We start from the raw sequence: 26,496 nt of genomic DNA, 5'->3' as shown, positions 1-26,496 counted from the left end.
TTCATTTAATCCTTCTTTTCTTTAAAAAATACTATTTTCATTTTATGTGTATGAGTATACTGTCTGCATGTGTTTAAGTGCACCGGTGTTGTGCAATGACCTCAGAGGTCAGAAAAAGGCATTGGATTTCCTAGGAATGGGAATTTGGATTTCCTAGGAATGGGAATTAAGGAAGGTTGTTAGCCACCAAGTGGGTGCTGGTAATAAAATCTGGCATCTTTGCAAGAGCAGCCACTGCTCTCAACCACTGAGCCATCGCTCTAGCACTAATCCTCCCTTTCTCCCTCCTTTCTTTTGCGACAGGGTCTTACTTCATGGCCCTAGCTGGCCTGGAACTCACTATGTAGACCAGGCTGGCCTTGTATTCCCAGATATCCACCAGACCCCAACTCCCAAATGCTGGTATTAAAGGCATGCATCATCACGGCCAGCTAAATCCCTTATTTCTCTTAGCTATGAGTTTTATAAAATTTCAGTTTAAATCCAGGCGTGGTGGCGCACACCTGTAGTCCCAGCACTTGGGAGGCAGAGGCAGGCAGATCTCTGTAAGTTCAAGGCCAGCCTGGTCTACATAGTGAGTTCCAGGACAGCTGGGGCTACAGGCCCTGCTTCAAAAAAAGACAAAAAAAAAAAAAAAAAATTCAGTTTAATCCTACTTGATTACCCAATCTACAGAAAGCACTTATCTAATTAAGCCCAAGTCTCAACATCTGTGAAATAGAAACATATATAAAAATTCAATTAAGCTCTGTCAAAAAGTTGAGTGCAACGTATATGCTTGATGTATCTAATTCTTTAAAAATATTGCTGAATGGTTTTTTTTTTTTTTTTTTTGCCAAATAATGATTTTGCCTATAATGATTTCTTCTCATCTTTTAGTTTATAAAAATGCTTTTTTTTATTTTTGGTCTTTTTGAGACAGGGTCTCCCTATAGCCCCAACTGTCCTGGAACTCACTATGTAGACCAGGCTAGCCTTGAACTTACAGACATCCGCCTGCCTCTGCCTCCCGAGTGCTGGAATTAAAGGCGTGCACTACCATGCCTGGCTAAAATGCTTTCTATTTAAACAGTGTAGCACACTAAAAGAGACACTGACACATTTTAATGTACACTACAGTTGCAGAGGAAAAATGAGCTTGGAAAAAAAAATTTTAAGCCCAATCGCGGAAAAACTGTAACTCACCTTTCCTTTGTGTTTGGGACTTGTCTGGCCTACAAGTGAAGCATGATAAATGAGACCATATTTAGGGGTATCCCGTCTAGATTTGAGGGCCCTGAAAAGCGCTTTTTCTGCTCCAAGAATCTGAACTGTAGAAGCTGCATGCTTGGCCAAATTCAAAAGAGAACCTACAAAAGAAGAGTCGTTAGAACGAAACAAAATACAACTTCCAAGTATTGATGATTCTACAGTGGTATACTAAATTCTCTGAGAATCATAGTACTTTCCCATTCCTAGTGTAAGCAGTTATGATGAACATGAAACTAAGCTTGCTAGGTTCAATGCTGCATGTGCTTGAAATGGTATTCTACATTCATCAGCATGTTCACAAGAGTGATATGAATATAAAAATGTCTCATATACATCAACTCATCCCACTTTCTAAGATTCTGAACATCAAATACGCTATTGCTTTAGATGGCAGTAGAGATGACAAACTTACATTTCACCCTTATTCTAGATAATGATTAAGAAATACGGCTGTAAGTACAGCAGGCTGCTTCACTGGATTTGCTGAACAGAATATTTTATTACATATACACAACATTCATGGTAGGATTAAACCACTAAAAGAAACCTGTTTAAAGAACAAATTCAAATTTCTGTTCATCTATGTATCTCTTACTGCTCTAAGTTTAGCTATGCCTATGAAACTGGGTAAACATAATTAAACAGCCCACAGGATTAGGACAGCCAAGGACAGCTGAATGGAGTATCTATCTGATGTTTTACAATGCAGTTAAAAGTTTTTCCAGTGTGATGAGTTTTAACAATGTCTCCAAGAATAATGCTATTTTAAAAATTATTCCTATCTTGGTCTGACGAGTTTTTCTGGTGTTGAGTGCTGAATATTACTTAAAAATTAAGAAAATGTGAACTAATTGTATCCTTCTGACCATGGACCACAAGTGTCTCAGAAGAGGTAGTGACTAAAGAAGCCTTCATTATTCAAAAAAGAAATCAGGCAAAGTAATAAAATCATCATTGAACACATGGCCCTTAGTCTTTAATAAGCATGATAAAAAATTAAAGTCAACTTCAAATAATATTCATGTTTATAAACGACATTAAAACTGTCACCTGCATGAGCAATGAGTCGTGCTCCAACTAATTCCCCAACCATGACTGTAACGTTAGGTGCAATGGCCATCATTCGATTTTGCAGATATTCATACAGCTGAGTTCTATACTCAGAGATTTCAATCACCTAATACAAGGAATAAAATGAGGAAGTCAAAAACAGCTTATAAAAATTATAAAATTTATTTCTAAAATATTGGATTCAAATAGTGAGTCACTGTCCACACTGATATAGTTCATGCCACTGGGGCATGAAGATTGCTTGAACTAGGAATTTGAGGCCAGCCTAGGAAACTTGATAACTCACCCCTGAAGTAGTTGCTTGACACTATCCTTAAAAAAAATTTGGAGGGAAATCATAGACTATACACATAAAAGAGAGGGGGCCTTGGAGAGATGGCTCAGTGTTTAAGAGCACTTCATGCTCTTACAGAGGGACCCAGGTTTGGTCCCAGTACCCACATGACAGCTAACAACTGTCATTAATTCCACTAGTTCCATGAATCCAACTCCCTCTTCTGGCCTCTAAGGCACACATGTAGTACACTTATATACATGCAGGTAAAATACTCATACAGAGAAAAATATTAAACCCTATAATACTCAGAATTAAGTTCTTCAATCTGTACATTTCGTGCACTTATGATTCACAAAGTAATGCTAATATGAAAACCACTTCATTCTAGTACATCTCTCTCCTCTCAAAGTACACACAAAAAGATGGCATCAGATGAGGTAGTGACTGAACACCTTCATACTGCTGTCAGGTGAACAAAGAATGTAAAGATCATCATTGCCATCAGAACATAATTACAGACCTAAAAAAGACCTCAACTCTGTGGGTACAATGTACCTGGGTACAGAGATGGAGAATGTTGCAAATATCCTCTTCAGAAACCTCTGTTCCCATAGATATCTCTGCGGCTGCCTTTACTTCTGCTTCTACTTCCTCTGGCAGCAACTCAGAAAGCGTGGCAGAGGCATAGTTCTTCCTATCGCCTATGGAATGTTTGCAGAGGATGAAGTGGAAAAACAAGACAGTATCTTACAGAAAAGTTAATAATAGGACTAAGATAATCTCACAGAAAAAAATTCAATTTTAATGTTGTGTATGAGTATTTTTTTATTTATTTATTTTTTGGTCTTTTTAAGTCAGCATCTCTCTGTATTTCCAACTGGCCTGGAACACACAGACATGCACCTGCCTCTGCCTCACAAGTGCTGGGATTAAAGGCATGCGTCATCACATCCGGCTTGTATGAGCATTTTGTCTGCATGTATTTAAGTCTGAAGGATGAGAAAGACTGGATTCCCTTGGTTGTAAGCTCCCACATGAGTGCTGGGAGTAGAATCCAGTTTATTCCTCTCTAACAACAGCCAGTTCTCTTAACTGCTGAGCTATTGTACCAGCCCTCTTAGATAACTTTAGTGAAGCTAGAGTAATCCTCAGAATACTATAATAATCCAATAACTCACACTCATTAATAATCCTCAGGACTTTCTGATAGGATTACTAATATAATTAATCTAGCATGAACTATAATATAGCTTGGTTTTGAGTTTTGTTTTTTGTTTTGAGGTAGGGTTTCACGATATAGCCCAGGCTGGCCTGGAACTTATAGAGATCTGCCTGCCTCTACCTCCCAAGATCTGGGATTAAAGACATGCAGCACCTGGCAATATTCCAGGCAATATAACTGTTATTAATGTTAATACAGCATTGGAGCCCTTCCCATGTCTACAATTCCTATAATCTAGTCTATAAGTCTATAATCGATTATTTGGAAAGTCAAACAATCACAAAGTCATTTTAAGAAAAATCAAAATGGATTATGTTTGTTGTGCAGGCCATCAAAGATTGAAGGTAAAATTCATTTAGTTTTTGAAATCTAACATATTAAATGGTTATTACCCAAACATGCTTTTAAAAACTTTAGAAGTGCTAAAAAAATACCAATAATAATTATTTGGAGACATAATCAAATTCATTTATTTCAATGCCTTAAATGATTAATTACTCACCAACTTTCTGTAAACATTTACAGTATGTCAAATTATCCGAAATAATTTTTCCTAATTCAGGAAAGTGCCAGCCATACCATTCTCTACATCGCATAATGTAGTTGTTCAGTTCTTTATCCAAGTCATCCAACAAGGCTACCGTAAATGAAAAAAACAGAACTTATAGATTTGTAACAGTTAATATGACAAAAATTACCTTTAAGCATTTTTAAAAGATATTTTATTATTTTTATTTTTGCCTGCATCTATGTGAGTGCATCCATGTCATGCAATGCCATGGAGGTCAGAAGAGGGTGTCGGATTCCCCTGGAATTGGAGTTAAGGACAGTTCATAGCCGCCATGTGGGTGCTGGGAATCGACTGGGGTCCTCTGCAAGAGCAGTCAGCTCTTAACCACTGGGCCATCTCTCCAGCCCCACCTTTAAGCATTTTTAAGTATACAAATCAGCGGTGTAAGTACATTCTTGCCCTATAGCCATTAAGAACATCTATTTCCAAAATACACTATCCCAAAACTAAAAATCCTGTACCTATTAAAAAACAATTCCTAGGGACCAGCCAAATGGACTCTTATTGCAAAAGTCTGATGTCCTGAGTTTGATCCCAAAATCAAGGTGGAAAGAAAGAAACCAATTTCCAGAAGCTGTCCTCTGACACAGACACAGAATGAATGTAATAAAGATTTTTAGTTGGGCAGGAGAGATGGTTCAGCAGTTAAAAGCACTGGTTATTCTTGCAGAAGAGCCGGTTCGAATCCCAGCACCTACAAGACAGCTAACAACTGTCCATAACTCCAGTTCCAGGGGATCCAATGCCTTCATCTGTCCTCTGCAGGGACTGCATGATACACGGTGCACTTACTTATACGCAGGCAATACATACACACAAAAAATAAAAATATTTTTAAAAAATTTTAAATTAACTCCAAGTAACTTAAAAAAAGACAAAATCCATTTTTGGCTACTGTGAACAATGCTTCTGGGAACATAAATGAGGTAGTGTGAGGGGCAGAGTTCAATCATGATTGCAATTCTTTTGATACACATCTAGTAATTTGTTGGTCAAAGCAATTTTTTATAATTGAAAATGCTACAACATGATGAAAATTGCTCAGTGCAATCATCCATTCACTGAAGTTGTTTGGTTCATCTTTCTTGTCAGAGATAAGGGAAAACCCAGGAATAAACAGCTCAGTCTTTGCCATGTACTTACAAATTGCCTGAACAATCATTGTGTCCACTTTATCAGCGCTGAATTTCAATCTATATCGAGACAGGCTAGGGAAATGGAGGTAAATTAATATGACAGCATCTAGGAAAAGCATTTTAATCAACACCCCCATCTTTATACCCCCCCATGCGGTGTTTGAATGTGGATGGGTGCATGTGAAAGTGGAGGCCAGAGACCAACTTTGTTTGTTGAGGCAAGGTTGCTTTACTATACAGGAGTTTGCTGAGTAGGGCTAAGCTGGCCAGGCAATGAGGGCCAAGGATCAGTCTGTCTCTACCACTACCCCCACAAGATGGGTTTGGACGTGCCAGTAATGTCCAGAAAGGCTTTCTTGTATGGGTTTTGTAGAGTGAACCCAAATCTTCATGTTTGTGTGACAAATATCTCATCAACTGAGCTATCCCCCGAAATCCTCTTTTGGGTTTTGAAATGGAGTTTTGCTATTTGGCTCAGGCTGGCCTGAAACTCAATTTTCTTGTCATAGCCTCAAAGCGCTAGGATTACAGTGACATACTATCATGCTCAGCGCACTAAATTAACTAATTTGTAAAAGCTGGGTGTGGTGAGGCTGGCCTTTAATCCTAGCACCAGGTACATGCTCAAACTATAAAGAGTACATAGCCGGGCTGGAGAGATGGCTCAGCAGTTAAGAACACTGGCTGTTCCTGCAGGGGACCTGGATTCCTTTCCCTGCACCCACATGACAGCTAGCAACTGTCCGGAACTCCAGGTCCAGGGAATCCAACAGCCTCTTCTGTTCTTCACGGGCATTGCATGATGTTGACACGGGTGCACTCACCTACAAGCAGGCAACACACGCATACACATAAAATAAAAATAAATATTTAAAAAAAAAACAAAAAACAAAAAGAGTATGTAGGAAGCCCACCATGGTGGCACACAACTTTAATCCCAACACTAGGGAGACAGGCAGGTGGATCTCTGAGATGAAGGCCAGCCTGATCTACAGTTCTAGGTCAGCTGAAGCTTCAGGGAGAGTACATAGCCGAAAAGGGGCAAAAAGAGTACACAGAAGAAAAGACATGAAAATAAAGGACCCAAAACTAAAAGGATAAGGAATTCTTAGGATGAAAATTTAAAAAAAATTTTTCATTATTTTTATGTATAGTGCTTGCACATCTTATTAGTGCACCCATGTCATGCAGTGTCCAAGGAAGTCAGACGAGGGTGTTGGATTCCCTGGAACTGGAGTTACAGACTGTTTTGTGGGTGCTGGGAACCAAATCCAGGTCCCCTGCAAGAGCAGTCTGTGCTCTTAACCACTGACATCTCTCTAGCCCCTAAGATGAGGTTTTTATGAGCACAGGCAAGCTGGGGTATGGTAGTATATGCCTTTAATCCCAAGGGTAAGCAGATGTCTGTGAGTTCCATGCTGGCAAGTTACAGAGAAAGATTGCGTTTTTGAAAAAAGAACACACGGGGCTGGAAAGATGGGTCAGCAGTTAAGAGCAATAGCTGCTCTTCCAGAGAACCTGGATTCGGTTCCTAACACATTAGCAAATCCAGGCCAGTGAGACCTTGTCTCAAAAAGACCAAAAAAAAAAAAGAATGCATGCAACAAAGCCAGATAGTGTGGGTTCATATAATGGCTATCATATTTTGAGGATTTAATATACACCTTAAAAAAAAAAAAAAAAAAAAAAGACATCTGGTTTCTTTTTAAAAAAATATTTTATTATGTGTATGAGTGTGTTGCCTGCGTTTTTGTGAGTGCACCTGTGTCATGCAATGCCTCGGAGGTCAGAAGAGAGCTTCAGATTCCCCTAGAACTGGAGTTAAGGGCGGTTCGTAGCTGCCATGTGGGTGCTGGGAATCAAATCCGAGTCCTCTGCAAGTACAGTCAATGCTCTTGAGCCATCTCCCTAGCCCCTAAATATATACTTTTTAACATTTATTTTTTAGAATACTACAATGTTAAGGGCCTATACAAAAAGAGCAGACTTAGTTTTTCTCTTACCTGTGGGCTAATCCAAGACACATGGCTGCCATTTCTCGTGGTTCTACCCCAGGAATCAAGCCATCCATTTGCGATCGGATGCCTCTCATAAGTTCATTTACAACAGGACTATGGATGCAACTGAGATTCAACTTCTCCTACAAGAACATTTACATTCAATTATTTTAAAAAAGTTTTCCTGAGAAAGCCTTTGTTTTGGGCTATTATTTTTATTTTATGTGTATGAGTGTATTGTCTGCATGTGTGTAAGTGCACCTGTGTCTGAAATGCTTGTGGAGGTCAGAAGAGGGAATCAAATTCCCCTGGAACTGGAGTTACAAATGGTTGTTAGCCACCATGTGGATGCTGGGAATCAAATCCAGGTCTGCTCCAAAAGCAACCAGTGCTCTTAACTGCTGAGCTGTATTTCCAATCCCCTTGTTTTGTTTTGTTTCTTTAAAGACAGGTCTCGCTATGTAGCCCTTGCTGGCCTGGACCTCAGAGATCTGCCTGCCTCTGCCCCTAGAGGGCTGAGATTAAAGGCCTGCACCACCAGGCCCAGCTCTCTTTTTCCTTTTTTGAGGCAGTATTGGAGGATAGTTTGGAACACACTATGTAAGAACAGGCTGGCATCAATCTCACAATATACTCTGGCCTCATTCTCCTGCATGATGGGAGTTATACAAGCCACAACACCTGATTTCCAATATAATAAAATAGTATTGGTTTAAGGATATACAGTCTAAGCTTGACAAAGTCTACATTAACAGTATGTAAGCCAAGCTGGAAAACTTAAGGTTATCAAGGTGGGGGGAGGGGGGGTAAGATTATCCTTCTAGCTTGGCTAGAGGAGTCTAAAGCTGTAAAATGTTAATGTGGCTACAGTTTGCTGTTCCTATTTTTTGAACTGAGAAAAATTACTGCTAATTTATTTAACTTGAAGATTTCTATGTGCTTGTGTGAGTTTAAGTGTACCATGTCTGTGCTTGTGCTGAGAAGCCAAAAAGTCATTGGAAGTAACAAGTGATTGTAAGCTACCTGATGCTGGTGCTGGTAACCAAGTCCAAGTCCTCTGATAAGAGCAATAAACAATCTTAACTACTGAGCCTTCTCTCCATATGTAAAGGTATTACATATGGCATTTTAGTAAAAAATTAAAGTAGAAAGTTTTCAGCTTCAGGTCTTTTCCCTACAGCTAATTATTTGTGTTCCTCAAATATCTTCTTTATCACACATATTAATGTATTGTATAAACAAAAATATATTAAGTATTGTACTTAATCTGGATCTTGTGACACCCACTTTAATTCTAGCACTTGAAAGAATAAGGCACAAAGATTTCAAGTTCAAGGCAAGTCTAGGGTACATAATAAGATCTTGCCTCAAAACCCAAACTGAACTGTATTTAAGTTTTAAATCTTCATATATTCCACAGACTAAACATTTTTTCTTGTGCAGTATATTCAGCAACTACTTCATAAAGACCTACATAGCTTTAGATCATCTCGTGTAAATAATTACAGGAACGCACTTGTCCTGGCTTCACTGAATTTTTTTCCCTCTTATATTTATACCAGCTACTAAAAACATCATGGGGCTAGAGAGATAGCTCAGCTGTTAAAAATGCTTGCTGTTCTTCCAGAGGACCCAAGTTCAATTCCCAGCATCCATGTCAGGTGACTCACAACTAAGTGCCTATAACCGCAGGCCCAAGAGGATCCAATGACTCTTCTGGCCTTACAAGCAGTCACACGTAAAAATTATGTCAGGTTTATACATTAAATGTTGACAGACTGTGAGTAGTAGAGTTAGAGCATACTACTGTTTTTTTGGTTCATTTTAATTTTCTATAGGAAATACTTGTGTTTGTTTCTGCTAGTTCCAGTAAAACTTCATGTTGGCTAAAACAAAAAGATCAAATATAAGAACTAACAACAGAGATTAGACTTTGTAGTTAGAATGCTATACAGGAGATCTGACTAGAGGGCATGGAAGAATCATGACTCGTTCTCTAAACCATATCCTGTGCCACAACTTTACCTTGATGACCCCTCCCAGTTTAGCATCAGCTACAGCCAGAGGTTCGTGGGCTTCCTTTACTATTTTCTTCAGAACTTTCTTCAGTTGCTTATTGATTTTGCCCTCCATCAGAGCTGTGAATGCTTTTCAAGAAGAGAAAAAAGTTAGTAATTGTGAGACTATCTTATTTAAATTTAAAGGCAAATAAAAGACTTCCTTTCAAAAACCCAAATTTAATGTCTCTTCTGAAACAAAAATGATCAATGGAAATTTTTAAAAAATATTTTATTCAGCTGGGCGTGGGGCTCAGGCCTTTAATCCCAAAAGTTGGGAGGCAGACCTGGTCTACATAGTGAGTTCCAGGCCAGCTGGGGCTACAGGGAGATCCTGTCTCAAAAAAAAACCCTATATACATACATATATATATATATATATAATTTATGTATATGAGTGTATTGCCTGCATGTAGATAGGTGCACCCATGTCATACAATGCCTGAAGAGGTCAGACGAGAGAGTCAGATCCCCTGGAACTGGAGTTACAGATGGTTGTTAGCTGCACTGTGGGTGCTGGGATTCGAATCTGGGTCCTTTACAAGACCAGTCAGTGCTCTTAACTGCTGAGCCATCTCTCTAGTCCATGTTTTAGAAAAACCTTGCATAAACCAGCAAACAGTATAGTCATTTTGGAGGCTCTGCCCTATGTAAAAGCATGAATAGAAGGAGGCCTTATCTTTGCTAATCCACAGTACAGATCATAATCAGGCTTACAAGCCATTGCTGAAAACTTACTACTTTAGAAGCCCAAATTTACTTTCTTTTCTAGCAAATTCTAAATCTGCTATTGTATAACTCTTACAGTCCTTCAACTATACGTTCATCTTCCAAGCCTACATGGACTAATACCACTTCCAACATTTGACTGAAGTCAAATATGCCTGACAGGAAGATCTGCCAGAATCTGAGACCAGGCAGTTTGCATTATCAGTCAGGTACTTGATCCTCCTTCCCAACCTCACTTGTATCCATCTGAATGACTTGTTCATTTCACAAGTCATCTGAGAAAAGTAGAGGTGAGGACAAAAGACATAGGATCAATGAATAGTTTGTGCAGGGGTATATATACTTATGACTGCTGGGATTCAAGTTCCTTTATTTTTATTTTGTACATACATCTCTATGTAGCCCAGGCTGGCCCCTCAAACTTGTGCTCTTCCTGCCTTAGCCTTCCAAGTGCTGGGATCTAGGAGTGTAACCATACCTGGCTGTTACATTCTTCTCTCAAATACTACAGACATTGATTCCTTATAATCTACTATCAAAAGTCTCCTTCCTGGGGTTGGGGAGATGGCTCAGTGCTTAAGACCATTGGCTGCTCTTGCAGGGGACCCAGGTCAGATTCTCAGCACCTACATGTTGGCTAATAGTTCTTGAATCTAATTCTAAGGGATCTAGTACCCTCTTCTGGCCTCCATGGGCACTACAGGAACATATCTGCAGGCACAACATTCATACAGATAACATAAAAATAAATTCTTAAGAAAAAAAAAACTGTAATCCTCTAAAAAAAAAAAGAAAGAAAGAAAGAAAGAAAGAAAGAAAGAAAGAAAGAAAGAAATTGCAATCCTCTTAAAAAAAAAAATTTTTTTTTTCAGCCCTTTTTTTAAACATTGGGTGTAGTGGCATACACCTTTAATCCCAGCACTTGGGAGGCAGAGACAGGCTATGTGAGATGGAGGCCAGCCTGCTCTCCATAGTGAGTTTCAGCTAGACCTACAGGGAGACCCTGTCTCAAAAAGACCAAAAAAAAAAAAAAAAAAAAAAAAAAATTACCATTTGTTAAAAAAACTTAAATCTTACTTCATTTTCTAGTTTTAAAATTTCTGTATCTTTAACCTAGCATTATAGCCTTTCCCTCAAAAATTTCTTCTAAGTATAAATCTCTTAACTCTAGATTCCATTCTAGACTATCATTTACAAACTTATTTTTTATTTAAAAACGTTGTTGTTTATATAAAGCAAGAAGTAACATCAACAAAAACAGGACCAGCAAGATGGCTCAGTAGGAGGACTGAGGATCGAAGTTTGATCCTCAGGATTTACATGGTAGAAAGAATCATCTTTCACTGGTGGTCCTCTGACCTCCATACAAGTATGGTGGCATCCCCATATCTGGACACATGCACACACACACACACACACACACACACAATAAAATGTTAAAGGAATAAAAAATCTCTATTAAATGTTATATATGAACCTCCAATACAGACTATCAGAATCACACCCATATGGGGCTCTAAAGCTACAAAATTTAAAATGTATACTATGACATCTACAATTGTTCAGATTTTGCTCTACATCAAAACTGCCTTTTCAGCTGGGTGTGGTGGCGCACGCCTGTAGTCTCAGCACTTGGGAGGCAGAGGCAGGCGGATCTCTGAGTTCAAGGCCAGCCTGGTCTACATAGTGAGTTTCAGGACAGCTGGAGCTACAGGGAGACCCTGCTTCAAAAAGACAAAAACCAAAAAAAAAAACCCACCTGCCTTTTCAGCTGGGTGTGGTGGCTCACGCCTTTAATCCCAGCACTTGGAAGGCAGAGACAGGATCTCTGTGAGTTCCAGGCTAGCTGCAGTTACAGGGAGACAGACACTGTTACAAAAAGATATCCCCCACTCGCCCCCACCAAAAAAACAACTGCCTTTACAACCAGATCTCTAAGAGATCAAGGCCAGCTGGGTCTACATAGCTACTTCCTGGCCAGCTGAGGCTACAGGGAGACCCTGTCTTAAACACATGCACGCATGTGTATGCACACACAAATCTGCCTTAGGACCAGAGAGATGGCTTAGCACATACCTGGGGACCTGAGTTTGATCCCTGGAATCCACATAAAAGTGAAAGGAAGGCACAACTCTACAAAATTCTTCTCTGACCTCAATATACAGGCCTATACACCTACTGCCTTATAGGGTATGGGATGTAGCCCAATTTGTATGAGTGCTTGTGGGTCTGGTCTTCAGCATTGATAAAAGTACGGTAGCACAGGCCTGCTAGCACTTAGAAATTCAAAATCATCCTCAGTTACATACTGAGTTCAAGGCCAGCCTGGGGTACACCCCCTGTATCAAACAAAACAAACTGTCTTAGACAATAGAAAGCTAGTTATAGGAAAAGCTTTATTCATTTTTCTGGTAAGAACAGATAGAAAGAGACACTGTAGAGGTTTCTATGACAGAATTCCTGACATGACTTGCTAATTTCCCTCATTTCCAAAACTATTTATTAAAAACCTTCTATGGCCAATTGCTGTGCTGCAAACTAAGATTTTGACAGTGAAAAATAGTGTCTGTCTCATGGAGGTTTAACTGTGGAAGACTATAAAGAAATTTGGCAGGTAAATTTAGATAACTCTTCAAATCTCAAGCTTTAACATTTGTGGCATAAAGGCCTGATGGTGGTAGCACGTCTGCAAATCCTAGCACTCAAGAGCACAAGACAAGAGGATCACAAGTTTGAGGCCAGACTTGGCTACAAAGAAAGACCCTGTCTTTAAAATGAAAAAACAAAAAAAACCAAAAAAAACCACACCAGAAAACAGGGCCGGTGACCTGAGTTCAATCACCAGGATCCACATGGAAGGAGATTTTTGAAAGCTGTCCTCTGACCACTATATGTGTGCCATGGTTCATATCCACACATGTATACACACAAAGAAAATAAATATATAATTAATTTTAAAAAATCAGCTGGTCATGGCTGTGTATACCTTTAACCTAGCACTAGGGAGGCAGAGGCAAATGGATCTCTATGAGTTTGATGCCAGCTTGGTTTATATGAGTTCCAAGTCAGCCAGAGCTACTATGTCTTAAAAACAACAAAACAGGGGCTGTAGAGATGGCTCAGAGGTTAAGAACATTGGCTGTTCTTGCAGAAAACCCGGGTTCAAATCCCAGCACCCACATGGCAGCTAACAACTGTCTATAACTCCAGTTCCAGGGGATCTGACAGCCTTTTCTATCCTCTGAGGGCATTGCTTGACACGGGTGCACTTACCTACATACAGGATATACACTCATACACTTAAAAAAACAAAACAAGCTGGGCATGGTGGCGCATGCCTTTAATTCCAGCACTTGGGAGGCAGAGGCAGGCAGATCTCTGTGAGTTCAAGGCCAGCCTGGTTTACACAGAGTTCCAGGTCGACTGGGACTACAGGGAGACCGTGTCTCAAAAAGACCGGAACACACACACACACACACACACCAACACAAACCTCACAAAACAAATCTTAAGAGTATCATCACTATAGCTTTGTTTTGCAGATGTAGGATGCATGAATTACTGTACTGATAAAGAAGTTTCAGAAATATTTATTTTTTAAAAAATAAAGGAACTAAGGGCTAAAGATGGCTCAATGCTGGGGGGCTGAAGATGGCATACTGTTCTTACAGAGAAGTGAGTTTGATTCCCATACCCATGTTGGGCAGCTCAAAACAGCCAGTTAACTCCAGCTCCAGGGGATCTGAGGCCCTGTCCTCCGAGGGCACCTATGTACATATGCCTTCCTCAATCTTAAGGAAAAAAAAAGGAACTGGCTTCATTGCTGGGTCCTCCCTTAGCCTATCTTTCCACAAAGGTAGGTAACCATTAATATCCCAGCATATTTTGATAGATTCCCAATTTTCAACACAAAAACTATCTTTCCCCTTGCCAGGTATGGTGGTGTGCACACCTTTAACCCCAGCACTCAGGAGGCAGAAGCAGGAAGATCACTCTGAGATTGAGACCAGCCTGGTCATTAGAGTTCTACCATAGCTAGGGCTACAGGGAGACCCTGTCTCAGAAATTAAAGTCATATTCTCATTATAGTCTTTCATTTTCAAATTTTATCAACTAGCTGACTGATTAGTGACACAGATCATAAATAATTTCATCAGCCTCCCATTTTTCTCTAACTCTAAAACCTCCATTTACTTATGTTCAATTTTTAATAATACTGATATGCTTTTCTGAATTAAAAAATATACACCCTGGAGGGCTTTATTATTACTTATTTCAGGTGGTGATTCTCAACTTCACCTTTGTATTAACATCAATACAGAGCTGGGTACTTGGCCACATTACCTTGGTCCCTTGTAGAACAGCTTTTACTGAATTGTGCTTCAGCATTAGGCTGTTGGTTTCCACAGGGAGATCAATTTAACCACTTGTCACCTCTCATCACATGGGGGAAACAAGCCCTATGGTGAAAAAAGCTAACTCAATGTTGTCTCAGTGGTAGTGACGAATTTGAGTCATCTCTTAAATTCAGTTCCATTAAGAATGCATCATTGACAACATTGAATAAGATTAACTCAGTCAACTGAAGAAAACAACCTTTTAATAAGGAAAACAAAATACTAATTTTAAAAAGAAAGCCTCTAGACTTTTACTTTACCTGCTAATGCTTCTGCTGTATCCTGAAATTTCTCAAAATGTTTTAGTTTTACTCTAGAATTTAAAAAGAAGAGAACAAATGTTAAGGGCACACTGATTCTGCAAACAAACTTAAAGGCTAAGTGTGGTACCACATGCCTGTAATTCTAGCTACTGAGGCCAAAGCAAGAGGACTGATCACAAGTTCAAGGCCAACCTAGCAACTGAGAACTTGTTTCAATGACAAAAAAAGAGCTGGGAGTTTAGCTCAGTATCAGCACAATTCCTAGCATATGCAAGGACTAGGGTTCTATCCTTAGCACCACCACAAAAACAACTACACACAAAAACACAACAAAACCACCTCACTTGTTCCTGAGAATGCAGCTGCAAGGCCTGAATTCTTTTTCATAAGACGACCAGTTTTTCCAAACGTTGGACAAGTAACATTTGATTGGTACAAAGAAATTTGTGGGTTTTAAGAGAAACCAAGGCCAACAGTAAAGATGCTGAAGTAGCTTCAACATAGCCTTGTTGCTGAAAGTCAGACAAAGATGGCTTTTGCTGTATAGCACAGAACTGACACAAAAAAGCTGAGTCCTTTAGGGTGGGAATATCATGACATTCAGTTGTCCATATGGTACAAATGCCATTAAAAATAGCTTGGGGCGGGGGCTGGAGAGATGGCTCCGTGGTTAAGAACACTGACTGCTCTTGCAGAGGACCCGGGTTCAATTCCCAGCACCCACATGGCAGCTACGAACCATCCTTAACTCCAGTTCCAAGGGAATCCGACGCCCTAAAGGAGGCTGAGTAGGGGGATTGTGAGTTTGAGGCATGTCTGGGATACATAGCAAGATTCTTTTTTTAAAAAGGAAAAGGTGGAGCTAGAGAGATGACTCAAAGGTTAAGGGCACTTCTGTTCTTGCGGAGGACCCAAGTTTGATTCCCAGCACTCACATGGCAGCTAACAACTATCTGCAACTCCAGTCCCAGGGGATCCGACAGCCTCTTCTGACCTCCGCAGGCATTGCACAACACGAGCGCACTTACCTACACGCAGGCAATACACTCATACATATAAAATAAAAATAATAAATAAAATTAAAAAGAAAAAAGAAAAAAAAAAGCTTGTGGGAATTGGAGAGATGGCTCAGTGGTTAAGAGCACTGGCTGCTCCCACAAAGGACTAGGATTCGAATCCCAGAACCCATATGGTGGCTAACCACTGTTTGTCTAACTCCAGTTTCAGGGGATCCAACACCCTTTTCTGACCTCTAAGGGCATAGCATGTATGTGGTACACTTACAAACTGCAGGCAAAACACATAAAATCAAAAAAGGAGCTTAATGGCAGACTTTGTCTTTTGTTATCTCCTACACTTATGTGTACAGCAACATTTTATATTTTGGGGAAAAATGTGTATTAGTAAATTCATTGTTGTCTCAGCGGTAGTGACGAATTTTTTTTAAATCACTTAAGATTCAGTTCCAAAAGGAATACATCATTGACAACAATGAATAAATCAGATTAACTCAGCAAAGAATGTAACCTTTACAGGGGGAAAGTCTTACACACACCTAAAGCAATATTAGCTAAAGCAGTTTCTTATCTGGCAAAGGAAGTATTGGTGATCCCTCAAATACATACTTAAATATACAGTTGTAAGAAAAAAAGAAGTAATTGCTTCTTATTCTGTCCTACCCTAACCCCATTTCTTGTCAGAGGACCTTGAGGGGGTCTGGTATACTTTGACTTACTTTCTGGCTATTTTATTACACCAGAGGGAGATACAAAGGAGATGAATATACTACAGAATAAGTTAGAAAACATTTTAATATCAACTCAGAAAACCTAGATGTTCCCTGTGCTTTGCACAACTACTACTTTTAATAGAAATTTACACTTAATTAATAAACTGTGCCTTCAAGTACCCCATAAAACATCAATCTTAGGGTAATGTCCACTGTAGTCTCCAATACATACAAATTGAGCTAAGATGGTCTATGCTCCAATTGAAACACTCACAACTAAATTCACACTAACAGTATTATTCATAAAGTAGATCTCAAAACAAGAAACTGAAAATATAAAAATGGGGGAGGGACAACAAACTACTATCAACCAAATACTTAGTTTTAAGATTACTTACATTTTATTTGCTTTCTCTGGGGTTTCAAATTCTTTCCACAAACTATCAACTTCTTGAAGTTTTTTCTCATTTAGAACCTGCAAAAAAACAAAGTTTTCTTCAAATTGAACAGCTTAGACATATACAGCTACAATCTCAAGTACAACTATTCATGTAAAGTGAAGGTCGTAAATCTATTTCTCCCATTGAAACAATGAGCTGGTTTTCTTGTCCAGCATGAATTTCTGGTCAAATTAGTAAGTAGTCTTTGAGAACTTTCACTATACTCTCACCATGGCCATAATTTTAAGTTTTAAAATTCTACACCTATATGAATATATACTCATTTACTTAAACTTACTCATATTTAATCAAAATTTTTTTTTTAATTCTTAAAAAAAAAAAAAAAAAAAAAAGGGGCAATCCTTCCCAGAACTCACTATGTAGATCAGGCTGGCCTTGCACTCACAGACATCCACCTTCCTTTGCCTCCCAGGTGCTGGGATTAAAGGCATGCCCCACCTCGCCAGGCTCTTCAAAAATTTTTTTAAAACATCAATATCTAAGACAAATTTCTGCAAGTGAGTTTACGGATCAAATAAAATAGGAATCCTTTGGTGCTGGAGATGACTCACCAGTTAAAAGCACGTACTGTTCTTATAGCTTGGTTCCCAGCACCCACTTCAGCAGGCTCACCAGTAACTCTAGATCCAGGGAATTGGAGCCCCCTTTCTGGCCTCCACAGGCACCTGCACTCACATGTACATATATGCATACCTAATTTTGCTGGCAGATGTTGTCAAAAGACTTTTAACCCCCCTCCAATCTCCTATATCCCAAGGATGGCAAAGAACTTGTTATGTAGCTGAGGATGACCTTGAACTCCTGATCCTCCTGCCTCCTGTCCCCAGTGCTGGGATTATCCTGGTTCATGGAGCACTTGAGATTGGACCCAAGGCTTTGTGCATACTAGTTAAACACTTGACAAATAAGCTACATTTCCATTTAAGAGACTTTTTTGGGGCTGGAGGGATGGCTCAGTGGTTAAGAGCACTAGCGCTGGCTGCTCTTGCAGAGGGACTTGGGTTTGATTCCCAGCACCCACATGGTGGCTAACAACCATCCACAACTCCAGTTCCAGATGAATCCGATGCCCTCTTCTGATATCCATGGGCATTGCAAGCACAGGTACACTTACATGCAGGCAACAAAATCATACACATAAAACAAAAAATAAGCATTTTTCAAAAAGAGACTTTCTGTTCACTTAAAATCAAGAGTAAATTTTAAAAATTCTAAAAACCAGCCAGGCATGGTGGTGCACACCTTTAGTCCCAGCACTCGGGAGGCAGAGGCAGGCAGATCTCTGAGTTCAAGGCCGGCTGGGGCTACAGGGAGACCCTGCCTCAAAAAGACACACACACACACACACACACACACACACACGCACGCACAATCTAAAAACCAAAACACCTGGTTTCTTAAGACCTTTACCAATATTCTCTATCAAGCTAACTGCAAGCATAGGATAAGGAAGATTAATCCTTAAATCTACACCCTCATAATTAACATCCCTGAAATTCGGGTGTTTTACAATTATTGGCAGGTCACAAAAGAACAGCATGCTAAATGACACAATATGCAGTTATTATGCATATAATCCTAAGAAAATACAGCTAACAATTGTCAGGCCTATAACACTGCACATTTATTTACACACTAACACTCAGTTATAGCCTGGATTTTGGATCGTTTTAAGAATTTGTGATTATTTAATAAAGTTAATCCTAGGTGGGGCTAGAGATGTAGCTCAGTTGGTAGGAGTGCTGGCCTAGCAAGCCTTGGGCTGGATTTTCAGTACCACATAAAACCAAGTGTGGTAGACCATGCACCTGTAATCTCAGCACTGGTAAGGTGGAAACGAACAGTCAGAAGCTCAAGGTTTCACTACGTAATAACCCTGGTTGACCTAGAACTGGAGACCCACCTGCCTTGACCTTCCAAGTGCCGTGACTAAAGGTAAGTATTACCATGCCCAGGTAATAATAAAGATTTTTTTTTTTTTTTGTCTTTTTGGGAACAGGGTCTCTATGTAGCCCCAGCTGTCCTGGAACTCACTATGTAGACCAGGCTGGCCTTGAACTCACAAAGACTGACCTGCCTCTGCCTCCCAAGTGCTGGGATTAAAGGCATGTGCCACCACGCCAGGCTATAATAAAGATTTTTTTTTTTGGTCTTTTTGGGACGGGGTCTCCCAGTAGCTCCAGCTGCCTGGAACTCTGTAGACCAGGCTGGCCTTGAACTGGGATTAAAGGCGTGCTGGGATTAAAGGCATGCGCCACCATGCCAGGCATATAGCAAAGATTTTTATGGCAATAGCTACACACACACTCTATCTACTTAGAAATGGAAATTGTCCTATCTTTCTCTACACAATAAATTAAAATGGATTTTGTATGCAGATGTTTCCTACATGAAAAACAGTGATTAAAACTAGAAGGCACAGTGGCACATCTTTAACCTCAACATCTAGGAGGTAGGGGCAGGTGGATCTCTGTGAGTTTGAGGCCAGTCTTGTCTATACAGCAAATTTCAGGCTATGTAGTGCAGACAGATCTCTAGTTCAAGGCCAGCCTGGTTTACATAGTGAGTTCCAGGCCAACTGGTCCTACAGTTATTTTGATATATCACAGTGAAAGATTTATCGTCCTCTTTTTTTTTTTTTTTTTTTTAAAAAAAAAAAAAAAAAAAAAAAAAAAAAAAAAAGTCTACATATTACAGACATACTGAAATATTTATGGATAAAACAAATTATCCAGATTTGCTCAAAAACATATTAAAGGAGTGGGTTATAGATAGATAGCACAAAATGAGACAAAGCTCAATTACCAGGTACATGAATGAATATTCACTATCATGTCCCTACATTGAAATGTCTCAGAATAGGAAGTAAAAGACAGGGCCCAGACAGCTCAGCAGGTAAAAAAGCACTATCTTATCTGAAGACAGTGTCCAGAGCATTCACACAGGAACGAATGAAAAGAGCACCACTAAATAAAAAATTATCTGCCCTAATTTTCATTTTTATTTGGGATTTTTCTCTGTTTTACAAGATTTTATGCTAAACTTTTTATCAGAGACAGTATGGACAAGTCATGTTTTATGAAACTTGTTTGGGTACAGGAAGAAATCAGAAACTGCTCAAGAAAGATACAAACACACAATATGACTAGCTTCAAAAGCATTAGGCCAAATGTTAATTGTAGAATACCACTTATGTGAAAAAGACAAAATCATACAGATAAGAAAGATGGTTAGTAGTTGCCTAAAAGAGCTGGAACTGACTTGCGTGGGCATGATTCGTTCTAAAACTTTATGGTAGAGGTATTGCACAACTCAATTTAAAAAGGGGTGGGGAATCAGGTGAGTATTAGACATGTACAGAATATGAAATAATGCTGGAAAACGCATCACATGGTAACTAGATTATATGTATTTGGCACACACATGAATTTCCTGTAGGGTATGGTAGCACAGTCCTGTAGTCCCAGCTCTGGAGAGGCTGAGACAGCAAGTGTGGGTGTTTCAAGGTAGAGAACATGAAGAAATACACAATACTATGTTACACAGAATGTGAATACCACATTTAAATTAATAAAAAATTCATACTCTCAGTGATACTAGATTTCAAGTGTGAAAGAGCTATGTGTGGCCTTTGGCTATTACAGCGGACAGCACAGGTAAAGGTCCAAGACAACCATGCCTAAAGGTTATGTTTAATCTTATGCTCTGTTCTGTGACACAAGCTGAATTTTTGTAATATTCTACAAGTAATTATCATAGCTCCTTCACACGTTGTCTTTGCATTCCTTTATAACTTTAGGGTTTTTTTTTCCTTTGGGGGGAGAGCAGTGTTGGGACTGAACCTAGGGTCTCCAGTAAGTTAATATCCTATTTAACCTTAAGTTTCTTTAAAAAAACCACATATATAGATGCATTATGTATACACTGTATACAAAAAGCACTGCTCACTGTAGAGGCTTAAGAATTTTTTTAAAGCATTCTCTCCAAGCATTATTATTATTTTTTTTAGAAGTCTATTGAGTATACTGCAGGAGGGCAGCAGGCTGAGCAATAACTGGAGCCAGAACTACCCCAAAGCAGAGAATGTAACTGTATGTTGGGGGTTGAACCAAGGTACTCACACATGCTAGGCAAGGGCTCTACCAATGAGCTATATCCCTAGCCCTCTTTTTATTCTGTGATATGGTCTAAGTTATGTAAGCTGGCTTTGAATGTGTGATCCTCCTGCCTCAGCTTCCAGAGTAGCAGGATTACAGGCATGTGTCACCAGGCCTGTCTTCCAAATATAATTCATACCCCAGCATTTTGAAATATCATGGGAAAGGAACGTAAGTAACCTGTATTGTAGATCTAGTTTTTTAGAAATGAGTCCCACACCATATTCACCTTCATAAAGTATACAATTCCCTTTTCACAAAATTATGCAACCATTAGCACTAATTCCAGAAAATTACGGGTGTCTACGTTATAGGTAAAGGCTAAATATTAATGTCAATTAATTATAAACAAAGCAATGTTTCTGTAATATTCAAATCTGACTTTAATTTCGCAAACGCTAGGTTATATAAAAACTACAAGGCTTGAACGTTAATTTGAAAATTAATTGCAATAGAATACTCAAGACTTTTGAATAGGTAAGGATACTCAATCAGTAATTCATCAAGAGACATCACTGAATGCTGTTTTATGATCCAGATCTAGAAATCAGACAACTGCAAACACTAATCCCTTCACACTTCAGTGGCTACCAGTGGATATTTCTCTGCATTCTTCCTGTCCTCCACAAACATAAATAGAAGCCCTAGGTTTAACCAACAACTACAGTTGCACTACACATATGCTTTGTCTAGTACTTTTTGCTTGGTATCAACACATAAATTTAGAATATGAACATTTTGTATTAGCAGCGCTCAAAAGAATGCCTGGCACGAATACCCTACCTCACTGTTCCTAACATCTCAGCATTCCATCGTAGGAAGATCCCATTGTCTAACCATTTCTGTGCTGATGAACTTGTAAGTTAATTTCTAAACTTTCTGCCTTTAAAGAAACAACTCTCAAATTGATAGCACCAGCCCAGATGTCTCCAAGCTTCAAATCACGAACTACATAATTTACTCAATTCCGTTACCACATCTAATAGGCAAACTTTCACGCAGCCCAAACCGGAAATTATCACCGGTACCGGCAACAACCGTCATACTTATCTTTAACGAAAAAGCTCCATTCACTGCATCAGTTAATACTGTTACCCTCAACGTTTCCCCCCATGTTAATTTTAATCCAATCAACCTCATGTTGCGTAAAGTATCCTTTCTCCCTTGCTGTTTTCTATTTTCACAGAGCAAAGTAATCTACAAGCAGTTCACCCTCTACTCAAAAGATTTCAAATCATGCCTCAAAACACCCTGATTAAAATCCTGGACTAGGGGTGTAGCTGTTGACAGGGCGCTGGCCTAGCATTGCTAATATTTTAAAAAATGTAACCCGGGGGCTGGAGAGATGGCTCAGTAGTTGAATCCTAGCTGTTCTTGCAGAGGACCAGGTTTTGATTCCCAGCACCCACATGGCAGCTAACAACCGTTCATAACTCCAGTTCCAGGGGAGCTGACGCCCTCTTCTGACCTTCGCGGGTACTGCACAACACCAGTGCACCGACCTACATGCAATACACTCATACACATAAATTTTTTTAAAAATGCAATCCGAGCTCAGGATCGCCTGCAAAACGGGATCGTTCCATCCTTTAAACGGCACTGGGCAGAGCCTCCCAAGGCAAGAGCAGATCGCCCTCATTGGCTGGGCCACGTGTTCACCGAGACCCGGGGCCTTCTGACTTTCCACTTCTTTTGTAAGCTCGAGGACTTAACGGCAACCAACGTTCCTCAGAGGTTTTGGCCTCCCCCTAAGTCTTATCCACTCTTCTCGCCTGCAATACAGGCGTCTCCCCCAACACCTCTATCGCCCACCTACCTTAAAGATGGCGTAGCCAACGGACGTTTCAAACAACACCAACATAGTGAGGCAGGGGAAGAGCGACTCTTGGCTTGCCCTGAGCTCCTAGGCCACTGCAAAAAGCCCAACTCTACAGCCAGAGAAGGACGCCTGGGCCCGGGCCGCGTGCTCGGCCTCTCCACGAACCGCCAGACCACGTTACCTACGCGTTCCACGGCTCGCCACACGAAGTACGCCAGGACGCGCCCAGGGAGCCGGGATATTACGTCACTTCCGCCAGCACGCTGCCGTAGAGCGTGCCGTCACTTCCGTACTGTTCCCGCCAGCGGAGGGGGCGGGGCAGGAGTGGGCCAGTGAATATCGCGAGACTTCTTAGGGCCTGAATTGCATTTTGACTTTTCCAAATTGTTTGCTACTAAGAAGAGCAAGCTCACTTTCTGTTATTTTTTTTAACACCCGCTTCCGGCTTCCGAAATGATACATTCTATCTTGAAAGAAATGTAGAGCTGTTTGGGTGTAAGTCTACTGCAGACATCTGGAATTTAAAGTAGTACTTAATTGGCTGTTTTTTATCAGGTCTCCAAAGAATGAGGTGTATATAAATGGAGTCCTAAGTCTTCAAAGACATCAAAAATGGAATTTCAGATTCTTTTACAACTTAGATATTCAAGAGTGTATATCACCTTCCTTTTCCTCATACAGCTAGCTGTTCTTTAACCTTTAAGAAAATAAGTGGTTGCGGCTGGAGAGGTGGTTCAGGGGTTAAGAGCACTGATTGTGCCTGCAGAGGACCCAGGTTCAGTTCCCAGCACTCATATGGCGGCTGACAGCGGTCTGCGGTCTGTAACTTCAGTTCATTGCAAGACATGAGTGCACTTACATACACTCAGACAATACACTCATACACATAAAATGAAAATAATAAGTTTTTTTTTAAAAAAAAGAAAGAAAAATGGTTTGAGCTCTTGCAGCCGGGTGTGGTGGTGAAGCCTTTAATCCTAGATTGCTTTCATATACATGCATGCCTCTTCTATTTTTATTGTTTGTTAAAATGATCTCAAGATATGAAGTTAGGCTTTGTCTCAGTGTAATTTCTTTCACTATTCTTTAAAGATTTATTTTTATTATTTTAAATTATTGTATGTGTGTATTTTGTGGGTATGTGCACATGAGACACTGGATTTCCTGGAATTTGAGTAATAGACATTATGAGCTGCTAAATATGGGTGCTGGAAATTGAACTTGGGTCCCCTTGCCCCATTTTTCTAGCTCTCCTCAGTGTAATTTCTTTTGTGAGAACTTTCAGTCTCAGCAGCTGGGTTGATTTTGAGACAATATTGTATGTATTTCAGGCTGGCCTCCCATTCCCTATGTACCTGAGAATGACCTTAACCTTTTAAAAACTACTTATTTTTATTTTATGTAGATGAGTGTTTGGATGCATGACATGGGTGCAATGCCTGATGAGGACAGAAGAGGGTGTCAGACCCCCTGGAAATGGAGTTACTGACAGTTGTTAGCCACCATGTGGGTTTTGGGAACTGAATCTGGGTCCTCTGCAAGAGCAGTCAGTGCTCTCTCCAGCCCGTTTAAACTTTTTTTTTTAATTTGTTTTGTTTTGTTGAGACAGGGTCTCCCTGTAGCCCCAGATGGCCTGACTGACTATGTAGACCAGGCTGACCTCCATCTCCACAAAGATCATATGCCTCCACACTCACTTTATGTAGTTAGAGGGATGGAGCCCAGGGCTAGGGAAGCAATCTATCAACTGAGCCACATCTCCAGTCCTGTTTGGTTTTGTCTTTGAGATGGTCTCACTCTGTATCCTCCTACCTCAGCCTCTAAAGTGCTGGGGTTAAATACTTGTGTCACCATGTATACACACTGACTGGATTTAAACACTCCAATTCATCTACAAGTCTAATAGAAGTATTACTCCCTCGTTTTCCAAGCTTATGAACAAATTGCCTGTAGACATTAATTTGCACTGTACTGAAGATTGTGAAAAAGTAAATAACTTGATGTTTTTCAGCAGTTTCAAAGCTTGGGTAAAGAGGAAAGAAAAGCCGGGCATGGTGGTGCATGCCTTTAATCCCAGCACCTCGGGAGGCAGAGGCAGGTGGATCTCTGTGAGTTCAAAGCCAGCCTGGTCTACATAGTGAGTTCCAGGACAGCTGGGGCTTCAGGGAGACCCTGTCTCAAAAAGACCAAAAAAAAAAAAAAAGGAAAAAAAAAACCCAGTTTGGGTAGCAGAAACGATATAAGTGTGAGAAACACAAGGGGATCCTAGGGTACAGGCAAGAGCATAATTGATTATAGCTATAGTTATAATCCCATCATGTTCAGGGAGGCAAGAGAAACCAAAATACAAAGGGAGAAGAAGGAAATAACAGCGTAATGGGGGTAACACCAAAATATCTTGATTTGGGAGAAGGATGCACACAGGCAGGTAAGATACTTTCTCTTTTTAGAGTATTGACTCATACCAGATTTTGTCTAGCATTCTTAAGAAAGTGTCATTTGTTAGCAAGTTCAATCTATAACTTACACTTAACTATGTCCATATAGAGCACTATGCTGAGCTATTCATCAAATAAGACCTGATTAGGTAATTCTTAAAATGTAAATGAATAAATACTCTCAAGTACAATTATTCTCCTTACATCTGCAAATTTGCATCATTTTCCCAGAATGAAATGACACCACTTACTCAATGAGAAATCTCTTACATGCATCTCCCAGAATTTGTCCTTGAAAACTGCACTTGCCTAATCCCCTCAATATTATCCCTTCAGAGCTGTCTTGCATTTGGATATCAGCCAAATAGAGTAATTGTCTGAAAAGTTCCATATAGTACCTTATTAAACTAACTTCTAGGTCAAAGAGAGATGGTTCAGAGATGTATTAAGAGGAAAATATGGGGCCAGGCATTGAGGTGCACACCTTTAATCCCAGCACTGCTGGGGGCTGAAGAGATGGCTCATTGGTTAAGAGCACTGGCTGCTCTTGCAGAGGACCTGGGTTCAATTCCCAGTACCCACATAGAGACTAGCAACCATCTTGATTCTAGTTCCAGGGGATCTGACACCCTCTTTTGACCTCCCCAGGCATATGGATTAAGAGGAAAATATGGAGCCAGGCATTGAGGTGCACACCTTTAATCCCAGCACTGCTGGGGGCTGAAGAGATGGCTCATTGGTTAAGAGCACTGGCTGCTCTTGCAGAGGACCTGGGTTCAATTCCCAGTACCCACATAGAGACTAGCAACCATCTTGATTCTAGTTCCAGGGGATCTGACACCCTCTTTTGACCTCCCCAGGCATTGTATGACACGGGTGCACTTACATACATGCAGGCAATACACATAAAATAAAAATAAT

The 26,496-nt window shown here is 40.0% G+C and overlaps 1 protein-coding gene and 4 non-coding genes across 7 annotated transcripts in view; all 5 read right to left on the bottom strand.

Moving 5' to 3' along the window:
- Nop58 (NOP58 ribonucleoprotein) overlaps nucleotides 1-23,380 on the bottom strand; it is a 29,064-nt gene extending 5,684 nt beyond the window's left edge. Inside the window, exons 1-10 of one of the 3 annotated variants that reach the window (XM_008835450.2) lie at nucleotides 23,135-23,380; nucleotides 17,099-17,175; nucleotides 14,969-15,021; nucleotides 9,551-9,672; nucleotides 7,532-7,668; nucleotides 5,536-5,600; nucleotides 4,324-4,458; nucleotides 3,155-3,300; nucleotides 2,302-2,428; nucleotides 1,186-1,349 (exon numbers count right to left, since the gene is read on the bottom strand). In XM_008835450.2, coding sequence (XP_008833672.1) covers nucleotides 1,186-1,349; nucleotides 2,302-2,428; nucleotides 3,155-3,300; nucleotides 4,324-4,458; nucleotides 5,536-5,600; nucleotides 7,532-7,668; nucleotides 9,551-9,672; nucleotides 14,969-15,021; nucleotides 17,099-17,175; nucleotides 23,135-23,179 — 1,071 coding nt within the window. In that variant the 5' untranslated portion in view covers nucleotides 23,180-23,380. Of the gene's footprint in view, nucleotides 1-1,185; nucleotides 1,350-2,301; nucleotides 2,429-3,154; nucleotides 3,301-4,323; nucleotides 4,459-5,535; nucleotides 5,601-7,531; nucleotides 7,669-9,550; nucleotides 9,673-14,655; nucleotides 14,832-14,968; nucleotides 15,022-17,098; nucleotides 17,178-23,134 lie in introns of those variants that run through there. The other 2 variants (XM_029564652.1, XM_008835451.3) reach the window with 2 other exon arrangements.
- Nucleotides 2,130-2,213, bottom strand: LOC115070741. Its single transcript, XR_003849884.1, has one exon. It is a non-coding gene; the product is annotated as a small nucleolar RNA SNORD11 (small nucleolar RNA).
- LOC115070737 lies at nucleotides 3,020-3,103 on the bottom strand. The gene has a single exon (XR_003849881.1). It is a non-coding gene; the product is annotated as a small nucleolar RNA SNORD11B (small nucleolar RNA).
- Nucleotides 14,791-14,875, bottom strand: LOC115070740. The gene has a single exon (XR_003849883.1). It is a non-coding gene; the product is annotated as a small nucleolar RNA SNORD70 (small nucleolar RNA).
- Nucleotides 16,380-16,467, bottom strand: LOC115070739. The gene has a single exon (XR_003849882.1). It is a non-coding gene; the product is annotated as a small nucleolar RNA SNORD70 (small nucleolar RNA).
- Nucleotides 23,381-26,496: the final 3,116 nt, after the last annotated feature.

The sequence above is a fragment of the Nannospalax galili genome, unplaced genomic scaffold (assembly GCF_000622305.1).
Source record: "Nannospalax galili isolate Female #2095 unplaced genomic scaffold, S.galili_v1.0 scaffold637, whole genome shotgun sequence".
Lineage (NCBI taxonomy): Eukaryota > Metazoa > Chordata > Mammalia > Rodentia > Spalacidae > Nannospalax > Nannospalax galili.
The sequence above is the reverse complement of the archived record's forward strand: the minus strand, read 5'-3'. Positions and strand labels throughout refer to the sequence as shown.